The 23,372-nt window shown below is 44.4% G+C and overlaps 3 protein-coding genes across 3 annotated transcripts in view; 2 read left to right on the forward strand and 1 right to left on the reverse strand.

The window, feature by feature from the left end:
- The window catches only part of LOC135483902 (mucin-19-like), a 29,194-nt gene extending 16,730 nt beyond the window's left edge, over positions 1 to 12,464 (forward strand). Inside the window, exons 23-34 of the mRNA XM_064764966.1 lie at positions 206 to 2,869; positions 3,122 to 3,832; positions 4,149 to 4,370; positions 7,163 to 7,297; positions 7,551 to 7,646; positions 7,950 to 8,072; positions 8,391 to 8,516; positions 8,882 to 9,004; positions 9,295 to 9,420; positions 9,841 to 9,963; positions 10,155 to 10,268; positions 10,557 to 12,464. Coding sequence (XP_064621036.1) covers positions 206 to 2,869; positions 3,122 to 3,832; positions 4,149 to 4,370; positions 7,163 to 7,297; positions 7,551 to 7,646; positions 7,950 to 8,072; positions 8,391 to 8,516; positions 8,882 to 9,004; positions 9,295 to 9,420; positions 9,841 to 9,963; positions 10,155 to 10,268; positions 10,557 to 10,879 — 4,886 coding nt within the window. The 3' untranslated portion in view covers positions 10,880 to 12,464. The remainder of the gene's footprint in view (positions 1 to 205; positions 2,870 to 3,121; positions 3,833 to 4,148; positions 4,371 to 7,162; positions 7,298 to 7,550; positions 7,647 to 7,949; positions 8,073 to 8,390; positions 8,517 to 8,881; positions 9,005 to 9,294; positions 9,421 to 9,840; positions 9,964 to 10,154; positions 10,269 to 10,556) is intronic.
- A 2,731-nt stretch (positions 12,465 to 15,195) lies between these two features.
- Positions 15,196 to 16,572, reverse strand: LOC135483910 (forkhead box protein B1-like). Its single transcript, XM_064764976.1, has one exon. The coding sequence runs from the start codon at positions 16,570 to 16,572 to the stop codon at positions 15,196 to 15,198; it is 1,377 nt and encodes a 458-aa protein (XP_064621046.1).
- Positions 16,573 to 20,953: 4,381 nt separating this feature from the next.
- Positions 20,954 to 21,829, forward strand: LOC135483912 (forkhead box protein L2-like). The gene has a single exon (XM_064764979.1). It carries the CDS (start codon positions 20,954 to 20,956, stop codon positions 21,827 to 21,829), a length of 876 nt encoding a protein of 291 aa, XP_064621049.1.
- Positions 21,830 to 23,372: the final 1,543 nt, after the last annotated feature.

Below are 23,372 nucleotides of genomic sequence, written 5' to 3' on the forward strand. Positions count from 1 at the left end.
TCCCGGAGCAATGCAAAAAAAACTGCAAAGCAAAAGCACCTGGCGAGTGATGAGTGATTTGTCATATACATGTAGCCTTTTATAGACAGCAAGTCTTGTTACTGCAGTTAAGATAAATGATATAAAAGGGTTGTAGCAACTGATCGAATGATATGAGCGCAAACCTTTTTTGATGGTTTACATTCACTGTTTGATTTATTTTCAGGCGACACTGGTGTAACTGGCGCAAAGGGTTCAACAGGTAATAAGGGAGATATCGGAGTCACTGGTGCTGTAGGAGATACTGGTGTTACTGGTTCCAAAGGAGACAAGGGAGAGGTAGGCAACGTTGGTGTCACTGGTGATACTGGTGTCACCGGTGCTAAAGGCGGGAAAGGAGAAGTCGGAGCAACTGGTGTCACTGGATCCAAGGGTAACTTGGGAGATACTGGTGTTACCGGAGCGAAGGGCGGCAAAGGAGACAATGGAGAGAAGGGTGTCATTGGTGACACTGGTGTAACTGGTTCCAAGGGTGATACTGGTGTAACTGGTTCCAAGGGTGATACTGGTAACAACGGAGATACTGGTGTCACAGGCAGTAAGGGTGACACAGGATCCACTGGAGTAACTGGAGCTAAAGGAGCAACAGGCAGTACTGGAGTCACTGGTGCTAATGGAGACACTGGCGTAACTGGATCCAAGGGCAACACTGGTGTTACTGGTGCGAAGGGAACGACTGGAAACACAGGTGTAACTGGAGCCAAGGGTGATCTTGGTGTGACCGGAGCCGATGGAGATACTGGTGTGACTGGTTCCAAGGGAGAAGTTGGATCAACCGGAGTTACAGGAGCAAAGGGTCAGACAGGAGACACTGGTGTCACAGGATCAAAGGGTGATACTGGTGATACTGGAGTTACCGGTTCCAAGGGAGACACAGGCGTTACTGGTGCCAAAGGAATAGTTGGTGATACAGGTGTTACGGGAAGTGAAGGCCAGAAAGGACAAGATGGACAGAAAGGACAGGGTGGTGACACAGGTGTCACTGGTTCCAAGGGCGATACTGGAGTAACCGGTGCCAAGGGACAATATGGTGATACCGGTGTTACTGGAAGTAAAGGTCAGAGCGGAGATAATGGCCAGAAAGGGCAGATTGGTAACACAGGTGTTACTGGTTCCAAGGGCGATACTGGAGTAACAGGTTCTAAGGGAGAAGTCGGTGATACAGGTGTTACAGGAAGTACAGGCCAGAAAGGAGAAAATGGACAGAAAGGAGAAAATGGCAATGCTGGAGTTACTGGTGCTCAGGGCAGCACTGGAGTCACAGGAGCAAAAGGATCCACAGGCAATACTGGTGATACTGGTGTTACAGGAGCTAAGGGAAATACTGGAAACGCTGGTTCCAATGGAGATAATGGTGCAGTCGGTGTGACTGGTGACACTGGTGTCACTGGAGCCAAGGGTGACATTGGAGACACTGGGGTAACTGGATCCAAAGGTAATGTTGGTGTTACTGGCTCCAAGGGCGATACTGGTGTGACTGGAGCTAAGGGTGAAACAGGTACCACTGGTGTTACAGGATCCAAGGGTTCAACAGGTTCAACTGGTGTGACTGGAGCAAATGGTAATACTGGTGTCACAGGCGCCAAAGGTAGTACTGGTTCAACAGGCGTCACTGGTGCCAATGGAAACACCGGAGTAACTGGTAGCAAAGGGACGACTGGCGTAACCGGAGCCAAGGGTGAGCTTGGTGATACTGGTGTAACTGGAGCGAAAGGATCTACTGGAGTTACTGGATCGAAAGGAAGCCTGGGTGATACTGGTATAACTGGTGCCAAGGGCAGTACTGGTGTTGCTGGAAGTAATGGTGACACCGGCGTGACTGGATCTAAAGGTGACCTTGGACCAACTGGCGTTACTGGAGACACAGGTGTAACCGGCGCAAAGGGAGAAGTTGGTGTAAATGGTGACACTGGTGTGACTGGTGCCAAGGGCTCAACTGGAGAGGCTGGTACTAAAGGTGCAACTGGGTCAACAGGTGTTACTGGATCCAAGGGTGACACTGGCGTCACAGGAGCGAAGGGTTCTACAGGATCAACTGGCGTTACTGGATCAACTGGATCTACCGGTGTAACTGGTGCCAAGGGCTCTACTGGCTCTACTGGTGTCACTGGATCAGGTGGTAATACTGGAGTGACAGGAGCTACGGGTTCCAAGGGCGAGCTAGGCGATACTGGCGTTACCGGTGCTAAAGGTTCAACTGGAGTTACTGGGGCTAAGGGTGACGTCGGTGCAGCTGGAGTAACTGGAGTAGCTGGTACAGCTGGCGCAAAGGGTGAACTAGGAGATACTGGTGTAACTGGGTCAAAGGGAGGCACAGGCGACATAGGAGACACGGGTGTAACTGGGTCTAAAGGTGGTATTGGAGCTGTTGGTGTGACTGGTGATACTGGTGTCACTGGTTCCAAGGGTGATCAAGGTGAAAAGGGCGAACTTGGTGCCGTTGGTGTGACCGGAGCAAAGGGAAGCATTGGAGCAGTTGGTGTCACTGGTTCAAATGGAGCCAAGGGAGATATTGGTGATACTGGAGTAACTGGAGCAAAGGGTGCCACTGGGCTTACAGGTTCAAAAGGTGCCACTGGTCAAACTGGCAACACGGGAGAGAAAGGTAACTCAGGTGACACTGGAGTCACTGGTGCAGCTGGTGTCGCAGGCTCGAAAGGTGCAACTGGTGCGGTTGGTGTTACAGGAACCATGGGCAATACAGGAGACACTGGTGTTACAGGTTCAAAGGGTGCCACTGGGACACAGGGATCCACTGGTGTGACTGGCGTCGCAGGAGAAAAGGGAGGTCTTGGCGACACTGGTGTGACTGGAGCCAGAGGTGCTACTGGTACGTACACGTCTAATACATTTTTCCCAGTTGTAACAACCTTTCAGGCTAATCACATATCAATTAATATACCTTGATTGTAACTTGAAAAACTGCAGGTCACCTCTTATTGTTAGCCATCTGATTTCAGCAGTCGCGGTCACAGCTGGGGTGCACTGTCGTCGTGCCTGCCCGTTGAATTAAAAGCGACTGGCACTCTTTAATTACAAATAATGTCAAAACGATAGCTTATGTTTTATATCCGTATTTCAGGCGTGACTGGTTCTAAAGGTGAAACGGGATCGAACGGAGCAACTGGCGTTACCGGTTCCAGTGGACAGAAGGGAGCAATCGGAGCAACTGGGGTAACTGGCGCCGCAGGTGTTGGAGGATCCAAGGGTAACACGGGTGAACAAGGAGCTGTTGGAGTAACTGGTTCAAAGGGCGCAACGGGTGGTCAAGGTACAACTGGTGTCACAGGCGCAAAGGGAGGTAAAGGCGATGCTGGTACAGTTGGTGATACTGGTGTCACTGGTGTTGCTGGTCAAACTGGTGTAACTGGAGCCAAGGGAGAAACCGGTAACCTAGGAGACACTGGTGTGACTGGTGCGAAGGGCTCCATCGGTTCAACTGGTGTCACTGGAGCGAAGGGAGACACTGGTAGCCAGGGTTCCACTGGAGTGACTGGTGCTAAAGGTTCAGTTGGTATTGGAGGCGATACTGGTGTCACTGGTTCAAAGGGAGAAAATGGTGCAGTTGGTGTCACTGGTGCAGCTGGTGCGAAAGGCGCTGTTGGTCAAACTGGTGTCACTGGAGCTAAGGGACAAACTGGTAACCTAGGAGACACTGGTGTGACTGGTGCAAAGGGAAATACAGGTGCCGAAGGAGGTACTGGTGCAACTGGAGTAACAGGAGCCAAGGGAACAGCCGGACAGAAAGGCGAAAATGGTGCAACTGGTGTCACTGGAGCCCAAGGCGTCCAAGGTAGATATAAATCAGTTTAATCCATTACACGTTGGTGTGTGTTTACACTTTTAAATTCAATGCATCATTCCTTACATTCTAGAAATAAGTCCTCCGAAAGAGGGATCTGTTGTTTTACGAGGTTGCCAAGAGTCTCCACAATCTAATTAGAATGTGCCTTCAGACATGCACTCATTAGCACCACTGCGAAGTGGTAACAAGAAATAATTAGATACACTATTCTTTCTCCTGTGCGAAATTATACAAAAAGACATTACAATGTTGTCTCTGTTAACCCTAGAGAGATCTGAAAAACTCTTTATTTTCTTTTTACTAGGTGTCCAAGGAGCAAAGGGAGATTTTGGAGACACTGGGGTGACCGGTGCTGCTGGTGCCGCTGGTGTCACAGGAAGCAAGGGAGATAGGGGTGCAGAGGGCGCTGCAGGGACCAACGGAGGAAAGGGAGACGTTGGAGACACTGGCGTTACTGGTGCCAAGGGTGACACTGGAGCTCAGGGTGAACAAGGGTTAAAGGGAGACGCTGGCAATGGAGTTGCAGGTAGGCATTGTTTACTGCTATCACTTTCTTCATTGAGACACCACAGGAGACAGTTTCCGCCAGTTTGGGTTAACTTCTGCGGCATCGTCAATAAGTCCGTTGTATGAAACCTGAAAAAATAAGGCACAAGAGCAAAAAACCATACAGCACCTATCTGTTTTATTCGGTATGAAGCTGAATACTCAATTTCTCTGTCAATGCCTTTTCCCTGCTCATAACAACTGCTGAAGCCAGCAACCATTCACACCTTCATCACCTCATGGATGCCCCTGCGAAATGAATTTTACCTTAGGTGGATTTTGTTGGAAATAGCTGGAATTTCCAGCTCTTGGCTGGAATAAGCTGACACTTTGAATTTAGAGAGTTTCATCGAAAAGTTATAGCTGGCAAAAGCTGACAAAAACTGGAACTTTATCCATGGGGTGGAAATTCTTGGCATTTTCTGGAACTTTACTTTTCGTAAAAGTTCCAGCGCTGGAAATCTCTGTCACTTTACTATGAGATTGTCAGAGCTGGAATTAGCTGGAAATTTCAAATTCGATGTTTTTGACAATTGTTGGAAAAAGCTGGCATTTGCTGGCATTATGCAAATTGCTATTATGTTATGCAATTCTATCATGTGGTCTTATCACCTGACCTATCCCATGATGCATTACACCTCAGACAGGAACTGGTAGGTTTGAATTTTCAAGTCAAACAAAGAAATCATGTGGGAGCTCTTCTTATTTCTTGATTTTTACCCCGAATTCGATATCAAGATATCCAAAGTTTACACAAATTGAAATGGAACACATAAGGATTCAAATGAATGCAAAAAGGGTAATCTGGACAGGCCTTGAGGTTGTTTTTTTAGCATATGAAGAAGCCTGAATCAGTGTATGTGCTGTAAGCCTGTATTATTGTATGCATGATCGTAGACCCGGACGGTATCATAACTGTAAGATTTTGCATGGGAGATGTCCACAGCTCATGACTCATGTAAGTGATGGAGTCAATCAACAGTCGGCTTGCTCCATCATTCTTTTCAAGGTCGTGCAGTGATGTTATTTGGACATCCATTTTGGACGTCAGTCCCCGTCTGTAACCCTGCCCTCCAGACATCAAAGTGACAGAGTGTGCTATGTGTGGTTAACATCATGTTGATGTCACGGTATCCAGTTAAAACGGCACCTCTTTTTTATTTGGCTCACCTTGTGAGCCTATGCGATGATGTGGCGTCCATCGTCGGTGGCGGCCGTATTGTTAGCGCGGCACGTTTCGTAAAGTCTGGACTTAAAATTGGTATAGGCCTACATATGTTCCATGGGCCCTGGGGCAATTCACACCAATCTGGTCAATCCATGATCCTCAAACTTACGAGCCTAATATTACAATGTGAATACTTTGCACTATCTATATTATTAAACGAGAGGCAAAATTTTCCTGTCAGTGATTGTCAATGACGTCATCGTATCAACTCACAATTAGCTATGATGTAAATGACGTGCTGTCTCCAGGATGGGCATTGAGCCCTGACGACGCCAGTCGGCATTGACGAGCACTCCAACCCAGGTCATGTGGCAACTTAAACCATCTGCAATGGGGAAGTGTCCGCCTGGCAGAGGTGTCTGCAAGGAGCCTCAGTGAAGCAATAATCTTACGTTTTATATGATAGGGCCTCTTATGCTCGTGTAAGTCCATGGTCAACACACACCAAGAATGATATTTACATTATAACAGTGTGACAAGATTGTGTCAGAAAACTAAGGGATTAGGTCAGTGGCATATGCTCAAAACTTGATAATGCCACAGCAATCATGTTTGCAAGTGACATAAATCACTTGTTTGCATAGATAATTTCAGGTGCCCGCAACAAGAACTGGTCATCCTAGCAACCTCTGTTGGAAGCAAAATCAACCTGCAACCTTTAATCATATTTCTGTGTGACAGAAATTGCTTGTTTGCAGTTATAATTGCAGATGCCATCAAAATTGAATTAGAATTGGAAATCGCACGGCCTGGGATCAAGCAAAATCAACATGCAATCATGTTTGCATGTGAAAAATTGCCTGTCTGTGGTGATAATCGCAGGTGCGTGTGACAAGATTGCAATCAGCAAAGTCAAAACTAAGCGATTATTGGTTTTACTCCACGACAAGAGATTTTCTTGTTGCATATCACAACGATTCTAATCATAGTCACTGTTGAGTGACAAAAAACGCCTGTTTATTAGTGTGCAGTGCTCTGATCGATTCAAACGTAGAGCAGGTCACATACTCAATATTAAATTTCCAGCTAATGTCAACTAATGCCAGCTATTTCCAATAAATGACAGCCCTGACATTCCTCGTTGCATGCTGAATTTGTAATTTCCAGCTAATGTCAACTAATGCCAGCTATTTCCAATAAATGACAGCCCTGACATTCCTCGTTGCATGCTGAATTTGTAATTTCCAGCTAATGTCAACTAATGCCAGTTATTTCCAATAAATGACAGCCCTGACATTGGTAATCAGCTGGAAGGCCTGGGTCAAGATTTTTCCACCTAATTCCAGCTCTGGAAATTTAAAGGTTCCAGCTAATGCCAGGTTATGCCAGCTTTTTCCAGAGCTGGCATTTTCTGGCACTGCCATTTACCAAAATACCGCCAAACTCCAGCCCTGACATTTTCTGGAATTTCCAGCTAATTCCAGCCTCCTGGCAAGGAAAAATAGTTTGGAATTAGGTGGAAATTGCCGGCTTTTGCCGACAATTTCCAGTCGAATTTCGCAGGGGTCTCTCACACAATCATCGTGTCCTTTCTTTTTCCTCAGACGTCGATGAATGCGCCACTGGTAACGGCGGTTGTGACCAGCGATGCGTCAACACCTACTCTGGCTACTACTGCGCCTGTAATGCTGGCTACGACTTGGAAGAACTCACAGACGTCCCAACAAACTGTACTGACCGTAAGTTACATTTTGAACTGAACAGTTTCTGCCAGGACTATCAGAACTAAATGAACAGTGCTGCTAGGTTGATGATTGTCTTTCCTCTGTAGTAACACACATGCTGGATCCGACTCTTGCTACTGTTGAGGCTGAAACTGAGCAGTCCACGTCGAGACAACGGACCACAGATAGCAATGGTGGGTTTGACAGTTGACATTCTTAAGTACCCTACAATTCATCTCGTCCTGATCTGTGTTCTTGTCCTTTTCAGCTCAATACTACAACTGTTATGATACCTTCAACGGATACATTTGCGTATGCGACTTCGAAGGCAACCTTTACGCCCTCAATGGAACCAACTGTACAAGTAAGTAGTTGAATCACATATTCTGAATTAGTGTGCGAATTGTAAATCACAAGTTTCGAGTTGCACATACGGATTGCAAGTTACAGGTAACAATGCACAACCTTCCGTTTTCGTGTAGACCTCCAAATGTGTGAAGACCGAATACATCACGAGTGCCTTTTAGTTTTTTATCAGAGGGAATTATATTATAAGTGCAATATCAAAATTGAAATTTTGGTGCGTTATGTGAAAATCATCAAGACTTCTGTATTAATTCTTAATTTCTATCTCCGTCTAACTTCTTTTTTTCTTCGCTTTCTTCAGACACGAACGAGTGTCTTGTGAACAATGGCGACTGCGAACACAACTGTACTGATAACGAAGGCAGTTACAAATGCTCTTGCCGAGACGGCTTCCAACTCGCTGAAGACAACAGAGGGTGCTTAGGTAAGAAAACTCTTCTCAATTTCTCTCAATCAGAAGTTTTATGACTTTGGGCTGTATTAGCCAATCAGAAGTCTCCAATTCTGCTCCTGCGGCGCAGTATTTGAAATTCAACCAATCACAAGGACGTTGATTCTGCATCAGCGGGACAACCCTTTGAACTGGATCAATCACAGGAGAGTTACAATGTGTGATGCTGAAATGTATGACTCATTTTTTGCTTTATTGGATAGCATATGCTTAAATCTGGGTTTATTCATCAAAATTGCGTGGGTTCTGCCATAACTCCGATAAAAACAACGAATTTTCTTCTTCCTCTAGATGTCAACGAATGCTTAGTCGGTAATGGCGGCTGTTCCGACGGATGTGTCAATACTGTTGGCTCTTTCCACTGCACATGCGTGGTGGGATACCACAGTGTCTCCATAGCTGGATTCGACTGCAGCGGTAAATATCAACCAACAATTTATCTCCTTTTTGAGAATGTTGTCGTTGTTTTTCCAACTTAAGGCGTGGCCAATTCTAGGTATGTGCCTATCTTCTGACGCCTTATTCATGCGGTGTGCATCCCCTGTACAAGATTGATAGTTCAGTGAATCACTTGGTTAGGTAGATCTGATAAAATTAACAGTCCTTCGCCGAACCGTATGACATGAACAGTACTTTTCCGAGCTATCGACCGCCCTATCTTGTTAATCGTATACACAAGGCGAGAAGCCTGTCAATGATGATATGTTACGAAAAGAGCATAGTCTTAATCGCTCCGCCCAATATCATTGGAAGCTTATAATTTTTTTTTGTTTTTCTTTCAGCAATCAATGAATGTGACTATGATAATGGCGGTTGTATGCATACATGTACGGATGCTTCCCCCGGCTATTCGTGCTCCTGTGACAGTGGCTTCACACCATCAAGTGACAATCATGGATGTGATGGTGAGTAGTAGCTATTTAGTGTTTGGCACCTCATGTGTTAGACATTTCAAGAGTTGAGCACTTAAGCTATTATACATTTTATAAGTGTTAGCCATCTTGAGTGTTAGTTATTCTAAGTGTTAACAGTTCAAGTGCTCCACATTTTAAGTGTTACACACTTAAGTGTTTAGTCACCTTACTGCCATCAGTTATACACATCACACCTCGGGTTGAAATGCTATAGATTTCTGCCGTCATTTAATCACTTTACTTGCAATTTACGCTATAAATATCTCGATCCCTTTTTCCAGATATCAACGAGTGTGACACTGGTAATGGTGGCTGCACTGACCGGTGTGTCAACACTGTAGGAGGGTTCCACTGCCAGTGCCAGGTCGGCTATAAATGGTTCACCATTGACGGAAGCAACTGCACAGGTAGGTTTCAGTCAAGATTGTTGAAGGGGTTGGAGAATCCTGCCCAATCTGTTGTCTGAGGGGATGCGAAATATTCAAACCCGACCCAACTGATTCTCTGCGCCCGCCGATAGTTGTTGGTGAGATCTAAAAACGACTTCCATGTTGTAGAAATCTCCCATTTCTTTTGGCAAAGCTTATCACAGCAATCCAGCGGTGATGGTCAATGATATCGGTACCTTGGGAATGAGTAAACATGCTATAGGCGGGCAACGCTTTGCGACACATTCTCAAACCTAGGGTTTCGTCTGTTCCGCCTGGCTTTATAATTGCAATTTACAGTTAAACCAATGGTTAATCCCATACTGCTCCCAGCAATCTGGTTGAAGAATGAGGAATGCTGGTGTTTCAATATCTTTAATCTCTGTCTTTCTTCTCCAGCGATTGACGAGTGTGGTTACTACAACGGTGGCTGTACTCAGATCTGTACTGACACAGAAGTCGGTTTCTTCTGCTCATGCCGAGGCGGTTACAACATGACCAACGATTTGAAGACTTGCGAAGGTAGGTGTCACGATGAAATGAGTTTTCATTTTAATGCCGGTGTGCAAGGTATAGTAGTCCTAGGGCTGATAGTCCGTGTAACAATAGCCCGCATTGCTAAATGTTTTGGTTAGGGTTAGCGGTACAATAGATAATTCTGCTTAATTGATCAAATACAATGCTAACACTCATCATTTTCTCGTTTTCTTTAGATATTGACGAGTGCGTAAACAACGATACTTGCACAAGTTCCACCTTGTGCTTCAATACCCTCGGTGGTTACAGATGTGTAGAAATGGCCATCAACTCGAACGCTTTCTGGGAATGTAAGTATATACATGTAATACCCAAAGTTTTCATACCCAAGTTTCCAACTGTTATTTAGAAATGTAATGTACATGTATTTCGATAATAAAGGTCATAGGAATGAAATATGATAGTTTCTCAGAATCTGAGAAAAAAATCGTTGAGTGGATAATGTTCCTCTATTCCCGTCCTTTTCCTTGTTAAAAGTAAACTTTCTTCTTTTGTAAACTGATTATCATCATCTTTGGTTGTCTGATTTACTCTTTTTGTGATGTTTTTGCTAATACGTTTAACTTCATTTGTTACAGGGTCTCTGGGACAGAAGTCCAACCCCGACTCGGAGTCTGTGCAGGACCTGGAGAGCAAGGTGTCTACACTATCAACAAGTCTTACCACTGGTATCATCTGGATCGTCATCCTATCCCTCGCACTGGTCACAGTTGGGGCAATTAGCTTCGGCAGGTGGCGAAAGGACTGCGGGAAAAAGAGCTCGGGGAGCGAGACCGGTAGCAATGTGGATAATTGGGACACTTCATCAAACCCAGAAACACCGCAAGAGCAGGCAGAAACTTCACAGGAAGACGTTTTCGTTGACGTTGACTTAGCTGAACCTGCCAGTACAAACTTATAATTGACACTTGCCAATATTGATTTATAATTGATTTGCCAAAAGTGCTGAATTATCATGATCAATCAGACAACCATTGTAAAGGGTGTCAAACGATTTGTACATTTGGTCATCGAAATTCTTTTGTAAAAAAATGCCTTCGAGTTAAAAAAATCGCTCGGTGATCGTTTATCGTTATGAACCCGGTGACTTGCTCATCGACTGAGGGCACACGTAGACGATTGCACCCGATTATAATGGCCGCTATACAATAAAAAAATGTCAAATTCTTAATGAATGATATATATAAATTTGTAACATGTATATTTTTGTCAGTACGTTTTAGTTTGCACACTGTACAGAGCACTTAGTTGCATATTGAAAACCGTCCAAAATATTTAGCTCATTTGTAGAAAATGTGGTAGCGGAATGGTAAACTAGGCTGTAGTATATTTCATGATTGTAGTGTTTATTGTAGCAAAATCTGCGGCAGTTTTACTTAAGTCTAACAATTGTGGTCACATGTCTTGTTACGTTAACACCCGGTCAATTCTATTGGTCACAAGGCTTCTAGTCTCAACCTTTAGTGATTTGGTCCTTTGTCCGTCCTGTCGAATAAATACAGTGTCGATATTTTTAAAATGTATTTTTCCCTTCTACAAAACCAAATGAATGTAAGTAGGGGATGTCGAGAAGGCTACCTGATACCCATATACAAACCTGAAGCACCTTTGAGAAGCGGCGGCCATCTTGAATTATAATGGCCCAACGGCCGGGTATGAATTTGCTGTTTCCACTCACATCTTGTTTTTCGACATGTTTTGGTCAGTGCTCTCTTTTCATTGCTTCGGGATTGAATATGGGAAGCCATTGTTCTCATCAACAATTCGCTATAATGACGCTAGTTCTCCTACTGCGTTAGACAACAAGTCTCAAATAAACCAACCTCGTCCCCAGGGGTTGATTTGGTCCAACCGATTGTTCTAAGTGTACATGTACGCTTCATAAACCCTTAATTACCCCCCTGGAAACGAGAATGCAAGTCAGGACCGCTCTCCTCGAATCCTCGCGTTGTCTCCAAAGGTCGGAGATACGTCACCTTGATTATGATATATAGCTTGGATACACTGAAGAAGCAAGCATATGTCGGTGAACGTATCAAAATCCATTAGATGTCACGGTGGGAAAGGTATCGGGTTGACCTTTGCAAGACCATCTTATGACCGAGTTGGAGGGTACAATGGTATAAAAATAAGAAATGCGTGACCTTACGCCCCTTAAAATGAACTAGTCTTTGGTTTAGTCATCCTTCACAAGCGTAGGTTTTCAAGCTTCATTTGTCATGGAGTCTGAGATCTAAACCAGGAGTTGATCCGCTGAGGTTGAATAAAAAAATGTTTTTTTGAAAAATTATGTTTCATTTGTTTAGTTAAACATGGCGTCAAATCAAAATTGTTCAATGTTATCACCAGTGTTATTATTAGACCCCGGAAAGTGATGTTGTTCATACATTATAATTTGTACATGTACGATTTTTCCTTACTTCAGATCTTGCAAATTCACTCACTTTCATTCAAGATGTGTAGACTTATAGGCCTACCTTTATTAACCGCAACATTAAAATTGAATCTTAAAAAAACATATTGTTGTTTGTTTTACTCTCGAACAAAAATGTTCCACCGTACCTTGATTCCAAGGGGCTGGATCAGTTGTCATATGGACAATAGGGAACATCATTGCCGCTCCCGTCGATATCGTACAGTAATGATCTGATGGTTCATAGGAGCCAACTCGGAGGGAAGTTGGCCTCCAGTCTCAATGCGCCAATTCGAACTCCTTCGGAGTGGCCCACCTCCAGACCGGCGCTGGTCCGCCCCACAAGTACGCTCATTTCATCAGCCTCGGCGGACGAGCCCACCTCGAACGATTTGAATCGATGTGAAGGTTCATTGGGGGACCCACATTCATTTGTCTCGTACCCAAGTAAACCCTCTGACATTTGCATTCCCTCTCTTATGTACTTATTTACCCAAGGAGCAAAGTATATGTAATCCTGGTGAAATCTCGGTTGAACCACCAAAAGATGAGACCGGCGATATCCTGGTGATCGTTTAAAGTCTCTGACTGCATGTTGGTGTAACGTTCTTGACAACTCTTTAAGTACAACTTGAGTACTACTTGGGACCACAGTCATCTTAGAAGGCTGGTGAATCCTCCCAAAGTCCTTTCTCTCATGCAGAACGTGCCACCAAAAATACATCAATATAGCCAGGTCAGGACCAGGCTTGGCCCAGGGTGGCTCACTGACCTTGGGCAGCCAGGTATGGGCCAGGTCACATTTTTCCTAAGGCCCGGCCACCCAGTAGAAACATGGTGCACTACGTTGGGACAGTACACATCTAGGTCAGACAGAGTACGCAGAGTGAAGGGGCATGGCACATCCAGCAAGGGCTTGGTACACTCTCTGGCAACATGGCGAGCTGTGAAGGGGAGGGCACATCCAGAAGAGATATGGTGCACTACTGTCTCATTGCATTTGCTAGAACGTTTTTAAAAAAATGCATTGTTTGTATAAGAAATATATATACATGCCATACAGCAAGTCAAGAAAGAAAAATGCGTCATATCTTGTATAACCTACGTGTTTAAGATGCAGGCAGATTGTCTTATTATAATTTTCGGCACCACACCATTGTTTGTTTCACTCAAGTACAAGATTCGGTTATTTTTCATTTTTGGTACTTGAGAATTTTCAGGGTTGTATCACTGGAGATGATTACCATTGCACCCTGGTGGAAGTCTCCGGAGAAACTTGACCCCAGTCAGAGTACTGGTGTCAGAAAAGGATCTGGCGTACCATGAAAAACTCTGACTGACCTTTTGGGGACCCTCACCTTTTGGCCAGCCCTGTGGCACATCAGGCATGCCATCCGTGTTCGAGAGTAACTGGCACATGGCCTGACCCTGGTCCTGGGAATACAACCTGGCCGTGATGGCATACTTTCTCTGGCAAGCCTCGGTTCTCATCTGGCATACCACTCTCACCAATGTCTTGCCGCACCAAGGAATTTGAGAAATCATGTAGCATATTATTACTCAAGACGGTCCCGATTTGAAATACATTACTACATGTATGTATTTCTACCATTGGTTGAGTTTTCCAAGCTTTGTCCTTGAAATTATATAATTCAGTTCATGGTAAATATTAAAGGTATCTTGGATATAGATGCATAACAATGGCTACATGTAGAACCAAAAAAATTAAGAAAACATAAGGCCAGAGTCCTCTATTAAAACATGTGTACATTACGTGTACATTGTTGTGCATAGGTTTTGGTGAAAAAAGTACTCATTGGACCAATCAATCTGCACAAAATTTTATACGTGTCAAGAAGAACCCTTTGCCAATAGCATAATAAAGTTTTTAAAAATTCCAATACCGATTGCCTGAGAAAAAAAGATTTCCGTACACCATATCCATCAAAACGTCACTGGCGCATTGATATGGCCCTGTCAAAGTACAAGTTCTAAACTGACCAGTGAGACCACATTTTCTTAAATATATTATCAAAAAGCATATTTCTGTGATGGCCTGACTCTGTAGATTAAGAATCAACCACAGATTGAGAATTAATTCCACTTTGGTCCATCCCAGCCATGTATTTACCACAACTTGACATTTTGATAAGCTCTATGTGGATGAATACAGGTCTCTGCCCATAAATTAAGTCTCCTCATGGTTTCGAAAACACTCAAATATGGGTACAACCAAAAATGTTACACCGGACTCAAACTTTGACAGAAACCAGCCAAAACAACTATTTTCGGTATTTATTTTATTGTAACTACAGATTTAGCACTCATCGAATAAGGTGACAGTTACACAAATAAATGCAATAAATCAACAAAGTAATAAACAATGCGACGATGACGTCATAAACACACGGCGATCGTGGGGAGTAATTTGTACATAGCATTATTGTGTATGCAACTGTATGTCCAAGAAAACAACTTATTGGCTGGACGTCGTTTGCGATCTATATACAACCTTAGCGGCTTGCGAATGAGACAGATTTTATATACATGAGTATACACTTCTTTAAACTATTTTCAACAATATCGCACACAGAAATGGACGGAATCTGATGGGGCAAGGTTAGATACAAAAATGTACATAATGGTCACATGGTTCATCATACACCCAGTGTTCGTGAAAATGCTCAGACAACAACAACAAACACTCGATGTCCATGCCGTAGAGAAAATGTCCCGTCACTCTAGTTGATCTAGCGGACAGGAGCCTCGGATATACGGACTGTTCATGATAAGTGTACTTAGTCTCACACACTTCCGCCGAGATCAGTCTGAAGACGTGACAGCGTGTCTTGCCAACTCGGCAATGCTCCTGCCAAAGACATGGACGGCAACGCCTGGGTCTGAACTAGAGGCGTAAAGAAATTGTCCTGGAAACTGGGCGCATTAGGCATGGCTTGACCACTTGGGATATGTGTTTGCTGCATGGATGGTATCGTGGTCTGATGAACTGACGAAATTGAGGTCTGGTGAACGGACGGAATTGAGGTCTGGTAAACGGATGGATTAGTATTGTGATGAACGGATTGAATGGATGTCTGGTGAACGGACGGAATGGAGGTCTGGTGAATGGACGGAATTGAGGTCTGGTGAACGGACGGAATGGAGTTCTGGTAGACGGAAGGATTAGCATTGTGGTGTAACGGGGAAAAGTTCATCTGGTGTCCCGATTGGACCGCCGTCTGCTGCTGTATATTCTGATGCGTGGACGACACAGGACTCTGGTGAATTGAGGAGAGATTGTTCTGATAGCCAGTGTTCACCAATGGCTCCGTGTTCGCAAACACCGAAGAGACGTTAGTTATGTTCGGAAGAGGTTTAGTGTTACTTAACTGTTGGTAGTATCTCTGTAGCTGCTCCTCCCGCGACAGGACATTTTCCACACCAAAGATATTGCTCAGCGCTGGAGTTGAAGCGTAGGTTGACATCATGGGGACGTAGCTGTTGTAGGACGAGTAGTAACTCGTGTCCTGCGGCGGTGCGTTCGTACCGTCTTGAAACCTCCGCTGCAGCTCGTCACACTTCCGTACCCGGCGCCTGGCGCGGCGTCTCCTGAAATCACCTTTGCCGAAGTCTTCCGTGTTCGCCGGATGAATTGACCAGTAGTTTCCCTTGCCGTTTTCGCTGCGACCGTTTTTGATGAAGCATTCATTCAGTGATAGATTGTGACGGATGCTGTTGCGCCAGCTCTTGTCCTTTCCCTGGTAGTAAGGAAACTTGTCCGTGATCCACTGGTAGATCTCGGAAAGCAGCATCCTCTTCTGAGGCAGACTCTGGATGGCCATCGAGATGAGAGCAATGTAGGAGAGGCTGGGCTTTGTCGACGGGTCCTTGTTGGCCTCAGAGTTCAGCAACACCTGGGCGACATCCTCGCCTGAGGAGTCCGAATCAGGGGCGCTGTCGTTACGGGCAGGTATTGCCGCACTCTCAGGAAGGCGACTGACGTTTTCCAACTTAACGTAAGACTGCGTTGCAACGTTCACTTGTGGTAGGAGGACGTCTGCATGGCTGGTTGAAAACTGCACCAAGTCGAAAGTTGAGTCTGGTTTCAAAGAAAGGTAGTCGTCGGTGATGGTGTTGACAGGGTGCGTCAGGCCACAGGAACTAGTGACGTAGAGCGACATGATGTTGATAAACTTTCCCCAATGTTGTGATATATCCTGAAGAGTTTAACGTAAGCAGGGTCGTGTTTCTGGCAATGTTGACGAAGATCTGTGATTGTTGATGATAAACATAGCTATATATACAGATACTAACCTTACCGGACAAAACCTCGTCCCAAATCTCAACACCGAATAAAGTACACCTCCATCATTGTGATAATAACGTGCTAATTTGCATCAAACAGACGGGCCGAGGTTGTCTAGCATTGGTCGCCAGCGACTCCGCCTTGTTGATCGCAGGACAAACGAGCAGAAACCGAAATGATTGCCAAAGAATGCTTCTCGCAGTTGGAAGTGAATAGGACCTTTGATGCACCAATTAATTATGTCGGAGTGCCTCGTTGGCCCTGAATGGAGGGAACAGTCAGTTTGTTACAGGTTCCTAATTGGCGACGAAATGACGAGTTGCTGTCGGAAGAACTTTGAGTCGGTGCAACAAAAACCGCTTAAGAATGCACGTCGTTTTATTTGATATCAATTTCATCTGTTCTGATTTTTGAAACAATGTTTCTTCTTCAACTAATTGCTGGCTGAGCACATTCTTTCTGCCTCTGAGGTTAAAATTGATAGATTGCTCTGATATGGTTAATCTGTTCCGCCCCTATTTCTCACCGGAAGATGACAGTTTCCCGGCCTTTTCCGGTCTTGGCGACGGGAGAGGAGCCTTGTTTCTAGGCGCCGGCAAGGTGATCACCGTCTTTGAGATGTCAAATGATGAGTTGTGGGATGAGACAGTCATGTCTGACGATTGTTTAAAGAATTTCAACATGTTTTTCACACAATATAGAGTAGACACAACCGAAAAGGCAGGATGAGACAATGATAATGATGTGATCACCATTTTCTAATTCTGCCCGATTTAGTTTATGTTTCCTTCATCTTGGACACAGCATTACTGTAATATTCACTTCGCATTCAAAATTTTGTCCAAACTCAACTCGATAAGGTTTTCGAGAACTTTGCTGTGGTGATGGGTATTTATTGATTCGTTCTTCTCCACATGTACGTTTTTCACTGATCATATTTTGGTAGTGAGCATTAATTTGAGGATCAAAAGAACTTTTTTGCTTCTTCTATGTAGTCGAACTCAACAGTATATTCTCGTACAGTATCATCACAATCAATAATGACGTACGTGTATCTTCAAGCTGGTTTGTGGAGACTGGGAATAAAAAAATCTATATGTTTTTACTACCACATTGTAAACGGGCGCACGTGTTTTTTTACTAGTAAACTTTTGGTTCAATGATTCGTGCCAAGTTACAGAGTTCAGACACGTTGTTCCTAGGTCGAGGCCGGTCCCGTCGTTGGCGCCCGGAGACAGAGCCAGGTGTCATCACAACCGGAAGGAAGCAGAAACTGTCATAAACTGGATGATCAGTTAATTTTGACCGTTTCCCTCGCGATGGATAAGTGTGATTTGAAAAATCAAGGGAGGAATATCTCGAGAGAGTATGGCTGATTATGCCGGCATGGGCGGCGATTTTGTTCCCAATCGACGGCACAACGCTTTGAATGAAATATCATGTGCGGCAGATGCAAATGAATTTACAGCCGCCAAAGTTCATTGTTGAGAGTCATATTTAGATGGCCTCAAGTTTTCACTACTTCCAATTTTCATAACAGCCTGGACGATGGTATGGTCACTCAATCTTTTCGATTTTATAGAGTGCAGGTAAAACGCGTGCCAGCGCCAGCACGATATTGTTGGCCGAATACAATGGTCAAATCGTTCTCGCAAATTTCGCCAAATAACAGTACAAGGATTATTAGTCAAACATTCTGGGGATGTATTTTATGTAGAAAAGGCATGATCACAACCATGTCGTAAACTTACCAGGCGAGAATGGAAGTGTAACAAACATGGCCGCCAATCGCAGACGAACAATGATTTTCCAATGTTTTGTTTGATTTCTAATAAATAAACTAACAAGGCACTCTCGATGTCAACCAGTGCAAATCATTTCACCTCTTGGTTCAATGCAGGGAGAAAATTCGAGAACACCTTGGGTCATCGTAATAAGTCGATATTTTCAGTCCTGAAGAACAGTAAAACCTCAGTGCCAGATGACCTGAGGACCAGTTGACCGGATGACCTGAGGACCAGATGACCTGAGGACCAGTTGACCGGATGACCAGTTGGCCCAAAGGCCAGTTGACCTGAGGACCGGTTGACATGGGGTCCATTGATGACCTGACGAACAAGTCGGAGTAGTTGACCTGAAGACGAGTTGACCTAAGGACCAGCTGACATCGGAACCAATCGACGTGAGGACGAGCTGACTTGCTGACTTCTCTCGTTTTTCACCTCTCCGTTATAGTTATCAAGAATCAGGCAAGAGCTCATATTATTTTGCTGTGACCGAGTGTACAACGCACCGGACACACCACAGACGAAGTTCCTCCAATTTCACAGGAGTCGGTTCGATCTTATATTATTGCAACATGTTTAAGGGGTAAAATGGATACCCTCATACCGTTTAAGTCTCAAACGACATTACTGCTAATTACTTCCGTTTAGTTTGCATTCAAACACAAATGAACAATGACAATACGATATACGACAAAACCAAACCAACGATCTATCAGTCACGTGCTCTTAGATTGTTCGATGCGCGTGATAATGGTATTTGGCAGAACCTCCATAACGATGTTAGGGTCAATGAGTACAACCCAAGATTACAAAAATGGTGTGGAAAATCGTCCATTTTGCGGTCAGTGATTAACATTTGACCAGAGAGGAATTTCGCCATCTCTGGGTCGACCAGTGCGTGTTTGAGTTGGTTCGGTGTTTGTAACATCAAACAAGGAAACAGTTTAGTTCGTCCAGTGCTGTGTTGTCTCGGTGCATGGTGGAGGGAACGAGGCGCCGAGAATGGTTAGTCAGTCCCAACTTAGATATCGCGCATTTGAGATATCGCCAGGAGGGAGTTTTAGCGATGCCCGCATTCATCATCCTAAACGTCATTCTCCTATTAGGATGGTCGAGGTCGATACCACAGCATTCGCAGTGTCATCTCAGAGTGATGAGTGATCTTAGAACAGATCTCAGGCTATCATTCATGATTAGAACTGTCTCTACACTATTCCGAAGATGCCCCAGTGTGGCGCTTGCGGTGTTTGTCTCAAGTTAAATTTTGGGTCTAACCCGCTTGATCGCAGCTCGGCGCAAACAGCTCATGGATCGTGATTGTCTTATTTTGACATTCAGTCATAAACAACCAAGTAGTAAAAGATCAATTAGTGTATTGTTCTATACTTTATTACACCTCGATTTCTCCACCCTTTTTCCTTGGAAACAATGCAGACAAACACTGCGTAACCATGGGACTTCGATTTCTGACGCGCATCACCCCAGTCAATCACCCAAGCCAATCAATATAGGCCTATTGATTCTCAAAGCAAAATCATCCATCCAGTAGTCGTTTCATTAAAATGTAAATGGAGGAACATTGCCTACGAACTATAAAAAAAATATGTCGATAAAAATGTTTCCGAACGATCTCTACATACTTTGAAAAAACCTTGACTATATTGGCCCCGGATATTGGCCCGGGTGTCTTTGAACGGGTACGCGTCAGAAATTAAAGCAGTGCCTATGGGTTCAACAAAAAGAAGAGAAAAAAACATGTATATCGCAAACAAGATACAAGCACTCGTGCTTTGAGAAACCTGGGTTGGCGAGGGTATCCCTTTTTCGGTTGATGATGCACGTCAGAAACTACAGAGCAATAGCAAATGGCTTCAAAGGCTTCATCGTTACATCTACAACGTTTCCTTTGGTGCCCACAAAGGCTCGTCAAATAACATCTAGGAAAATTAGATAATGACGATTGTGATTATTGAATTTGAAAATAAAAAGTTTTTGAAAAGTGACAAGGACATATTTGATGGGGTGCATATCTGACGGGCAAGTTTCTCCCCTGCGTTGAGAAACATTGGTTGGCTTGGGCGACCGACCGAAAGTGAAGCGCGTCAGAAATTATGGTGTCCCGTGGTCATGCATTGTTTATAAACATTGACCCACAAATAAATTGGGAGGGAAAGTGGGGTGCGATAAAGTATAAAACAAAGGGCCAATTAATCAATGCGCTATGGGATGTTTATGGTTGAATGCCAAAATATTGTAAGCGGATTCCAGCGCTGTTTGCTTTGAGTTGCGATCGAATTGCGACAAACACGGAACCCGCCGTTGTGTGGTCAAAACCAGTGACGATGGGCGCGTAATCACCAGAATATAAAAGCTTTACCCGAGAAATCGAAATCATATCAATTCAGTTTACTTAGAGACAACAGCTAAACGATTATCTAATTTTCAACTTGTCGGAAAGATTTCTACATCATGCATCCTTTCAGCATTGAGTACCTAACTTCTCCTGCGGCCGGGAAAAAGATACAGCGATCATCATCACCAGCCTCTGTTGACAGCGACACTCCCAGGACACCGTCTCCATCCAGTAGCGTCTCCTCATCAAACAAGTCTCCATCCTCCTCGCCTTACGGACACGTCGTCGACTCCTCGGTTGCAGAGGCCCTGATTTTGTTAGAGAGACACGCAGCATCCACCAGAAGCACGAAGGAGAAGACGGAAAAGCCACCGCATTCCTATATTGCCATGATCTCCATGGCCATACTCCACGCACAAGACAAGAAGATGCTCCTCTCCGATATTTACCAATATATCATGGATAATTTCCCTTACTACAACAATCAGGACAAGGCATGGAGAAACAGCGTCCGGCACAATCTCTCCCTAAACGAGTGTTTCATCAAATGCGGCAGAGCTGACAACGGCAAAGGCAACTTTTGGGCCATCCACCCTGCATGCGTCGAGGACTTCTCCCGCGGCGACTTCAGGCGCAGACAAGCAAGGCGACGGGCTAGACGGAGCAACCATCGGGACATCGACATCGGCCAGTTTTCGGGGATGCCTGGTAACTTCAAATACAACCTCGGCTACATGCCCATGAACTGTCCTCCAGCTTTCGCCGGATACCATCCGTACTCTACTCCGATTTACGCCCAGCATCAGTACCCCATGGCATCACAGATGACATCAACACCGACGGGTTACGCGGGTGGATATACGCAAGGTATGATGTCTTCACCAGCAGGACTACCATCGCCGATGTCTTTCGGAACAGGAGGGAATACGGCAGCGTCAGCGATGTCTTTCGTTTCAAATGGACCGGGGAATACCTCACTACCAGCGTGGTAAGAATAACGAACCCTCGATTAATGAAAGACTTCTCTTGAACTTTGAACTTACCCATTATTTATTTTGACTCTAATCTTGAATGGGCGTCTAAAATGGCATTATCAGCAGATATGTCGTGAAGATTGGTTGAAGACAGATCTAGTCCATGACGTTGTTGCATTATTTGCGGGATATTTTGCGGGTGAAATAGGGTTTTTGTCAATTCGGTTTCAAGCACTGGGAACAACTCAAATACAATTCATCTTTGTCGACCGTGTGCGCTAATGCAACATAGTTTTCATTCGATTGATCGCCAGTAGTTTGCTGATGGCATCATTTTGTTGCCTTGTGGAAGTCATCAGAAAGTGCTATTTATGTTATTGTTATACATGTATGTGGAGTGCAATGACCATGAGTTTAAACTCTGGGATGGGTGCGCATGCGCAATAGTGTGGCGGGCGTCACAATGTCGTCAACAGCGTTCCATGCAATTCGATAGTCTAAATTTTGTAAATATTGTATAAATAATGCCTGTATATTCAGTTGTTCATGTATATATCTCATCTTTATCAATAAAATTGATGTCATAATGAATATATCTCTTGTGTGTTCGGTATCTTCACTGTTTACTTCTGATTACCACCCGGCCCAGCGCGAAGTAGACTCCCGGGGCAGTACATTGCGTCATCCTAATTGGATATGTGAGGTGAGAGATGAGACCGAGGCCACTGTGTCCGGAGTGAAGCACGAAGAAGTGTAGGTAGTGCACTTTTTCCCGCCAGTCTAGATATATTGGCTGTTACAATGATATTCTCTACTCCCTTCTCCTTAGATAATAGGCACAGATGAGCCGGCTTTGAGCCCAACACAAACAGGTGTTAACAAATGCACGTGTAAAAACACAGACATGACCTGTCAGCCGGTATTTTCAAACGAGGGTGATTGAACATGAAAACAAGACAAAACATAACATAAAATTTGCATCAATCGATATTAGACAATATTATGCTACCAGAGCCTGGTCTTATGATGTCCTTTTGGAAGAAACAACAATATTTGAGTGTGGAATCTTTACTGATATAATGGATGGACAGACAGCTTACCTCAAGTTATAGTGTTGTGACTTCAACGGTCAGTGAGTCATCTATGGACAGAAGTTTGAACTAAACGAAAACTTGTCTCCAGACCCTTTGTCTCCGGAAGACAGCACTGAAAGACAGGTTATTTCGTCCATGAAGTAACACCCTGTTCACCCTGAATAAGCAACATCAGTGCTAAAGGTTCTGGGTTATTAGTTTGTGCCGAGTCATCCTCGCTTGTCATGAATGAGCCATATCATGGCCTGGGTATTTGTGAAAAGACCGATAATACCAGTTGACATGACAGTTTTCCATAAAGAGACACGAGAGCCATCAAGGGAGAGAACTTGAAACTAAACGAAAACTTGTCTCCTGACGACGGAGCAATCAGTAATGGAGGACATCAGGCGACATCACTGGAAGTTACTAGATTGCCCTCTTCTCAATCCTCCGCGTGTGCTGCTTATGGACGGTGACGTATGTAC

This window comes from Lineus longissimus, chromosome 2 (assembly GCF_910592395.1).
Source record: "Lineus longissimus chromosome 2, tnLinLong1.2, whole genome shotgun sequence".
Taxonomy (NCBI): Eukaryota; Metazoa; Nemertea; class Pilidiophora; order Heteronemertea; family Lineidae; genus Lineus; species Lineus longissimus.

Bases quoted from the DNA above. Each gene is read 5' to 3' on its own strand.
- LOC135483910 (XM_064764976.1), bottom strand. From the start codon at position 16,572: ATGTCGCTCTACGTCACTAGTTCCTGTGGCCTGACGCACCCTGTCAAC.
- LOC135483912 (XM_064764979.1), top strand. From the start codon at position 20,954: ATGCATCCTTTCAGCATTGAGTACCTAACTTCTCCTGCGGCCGGGAAA.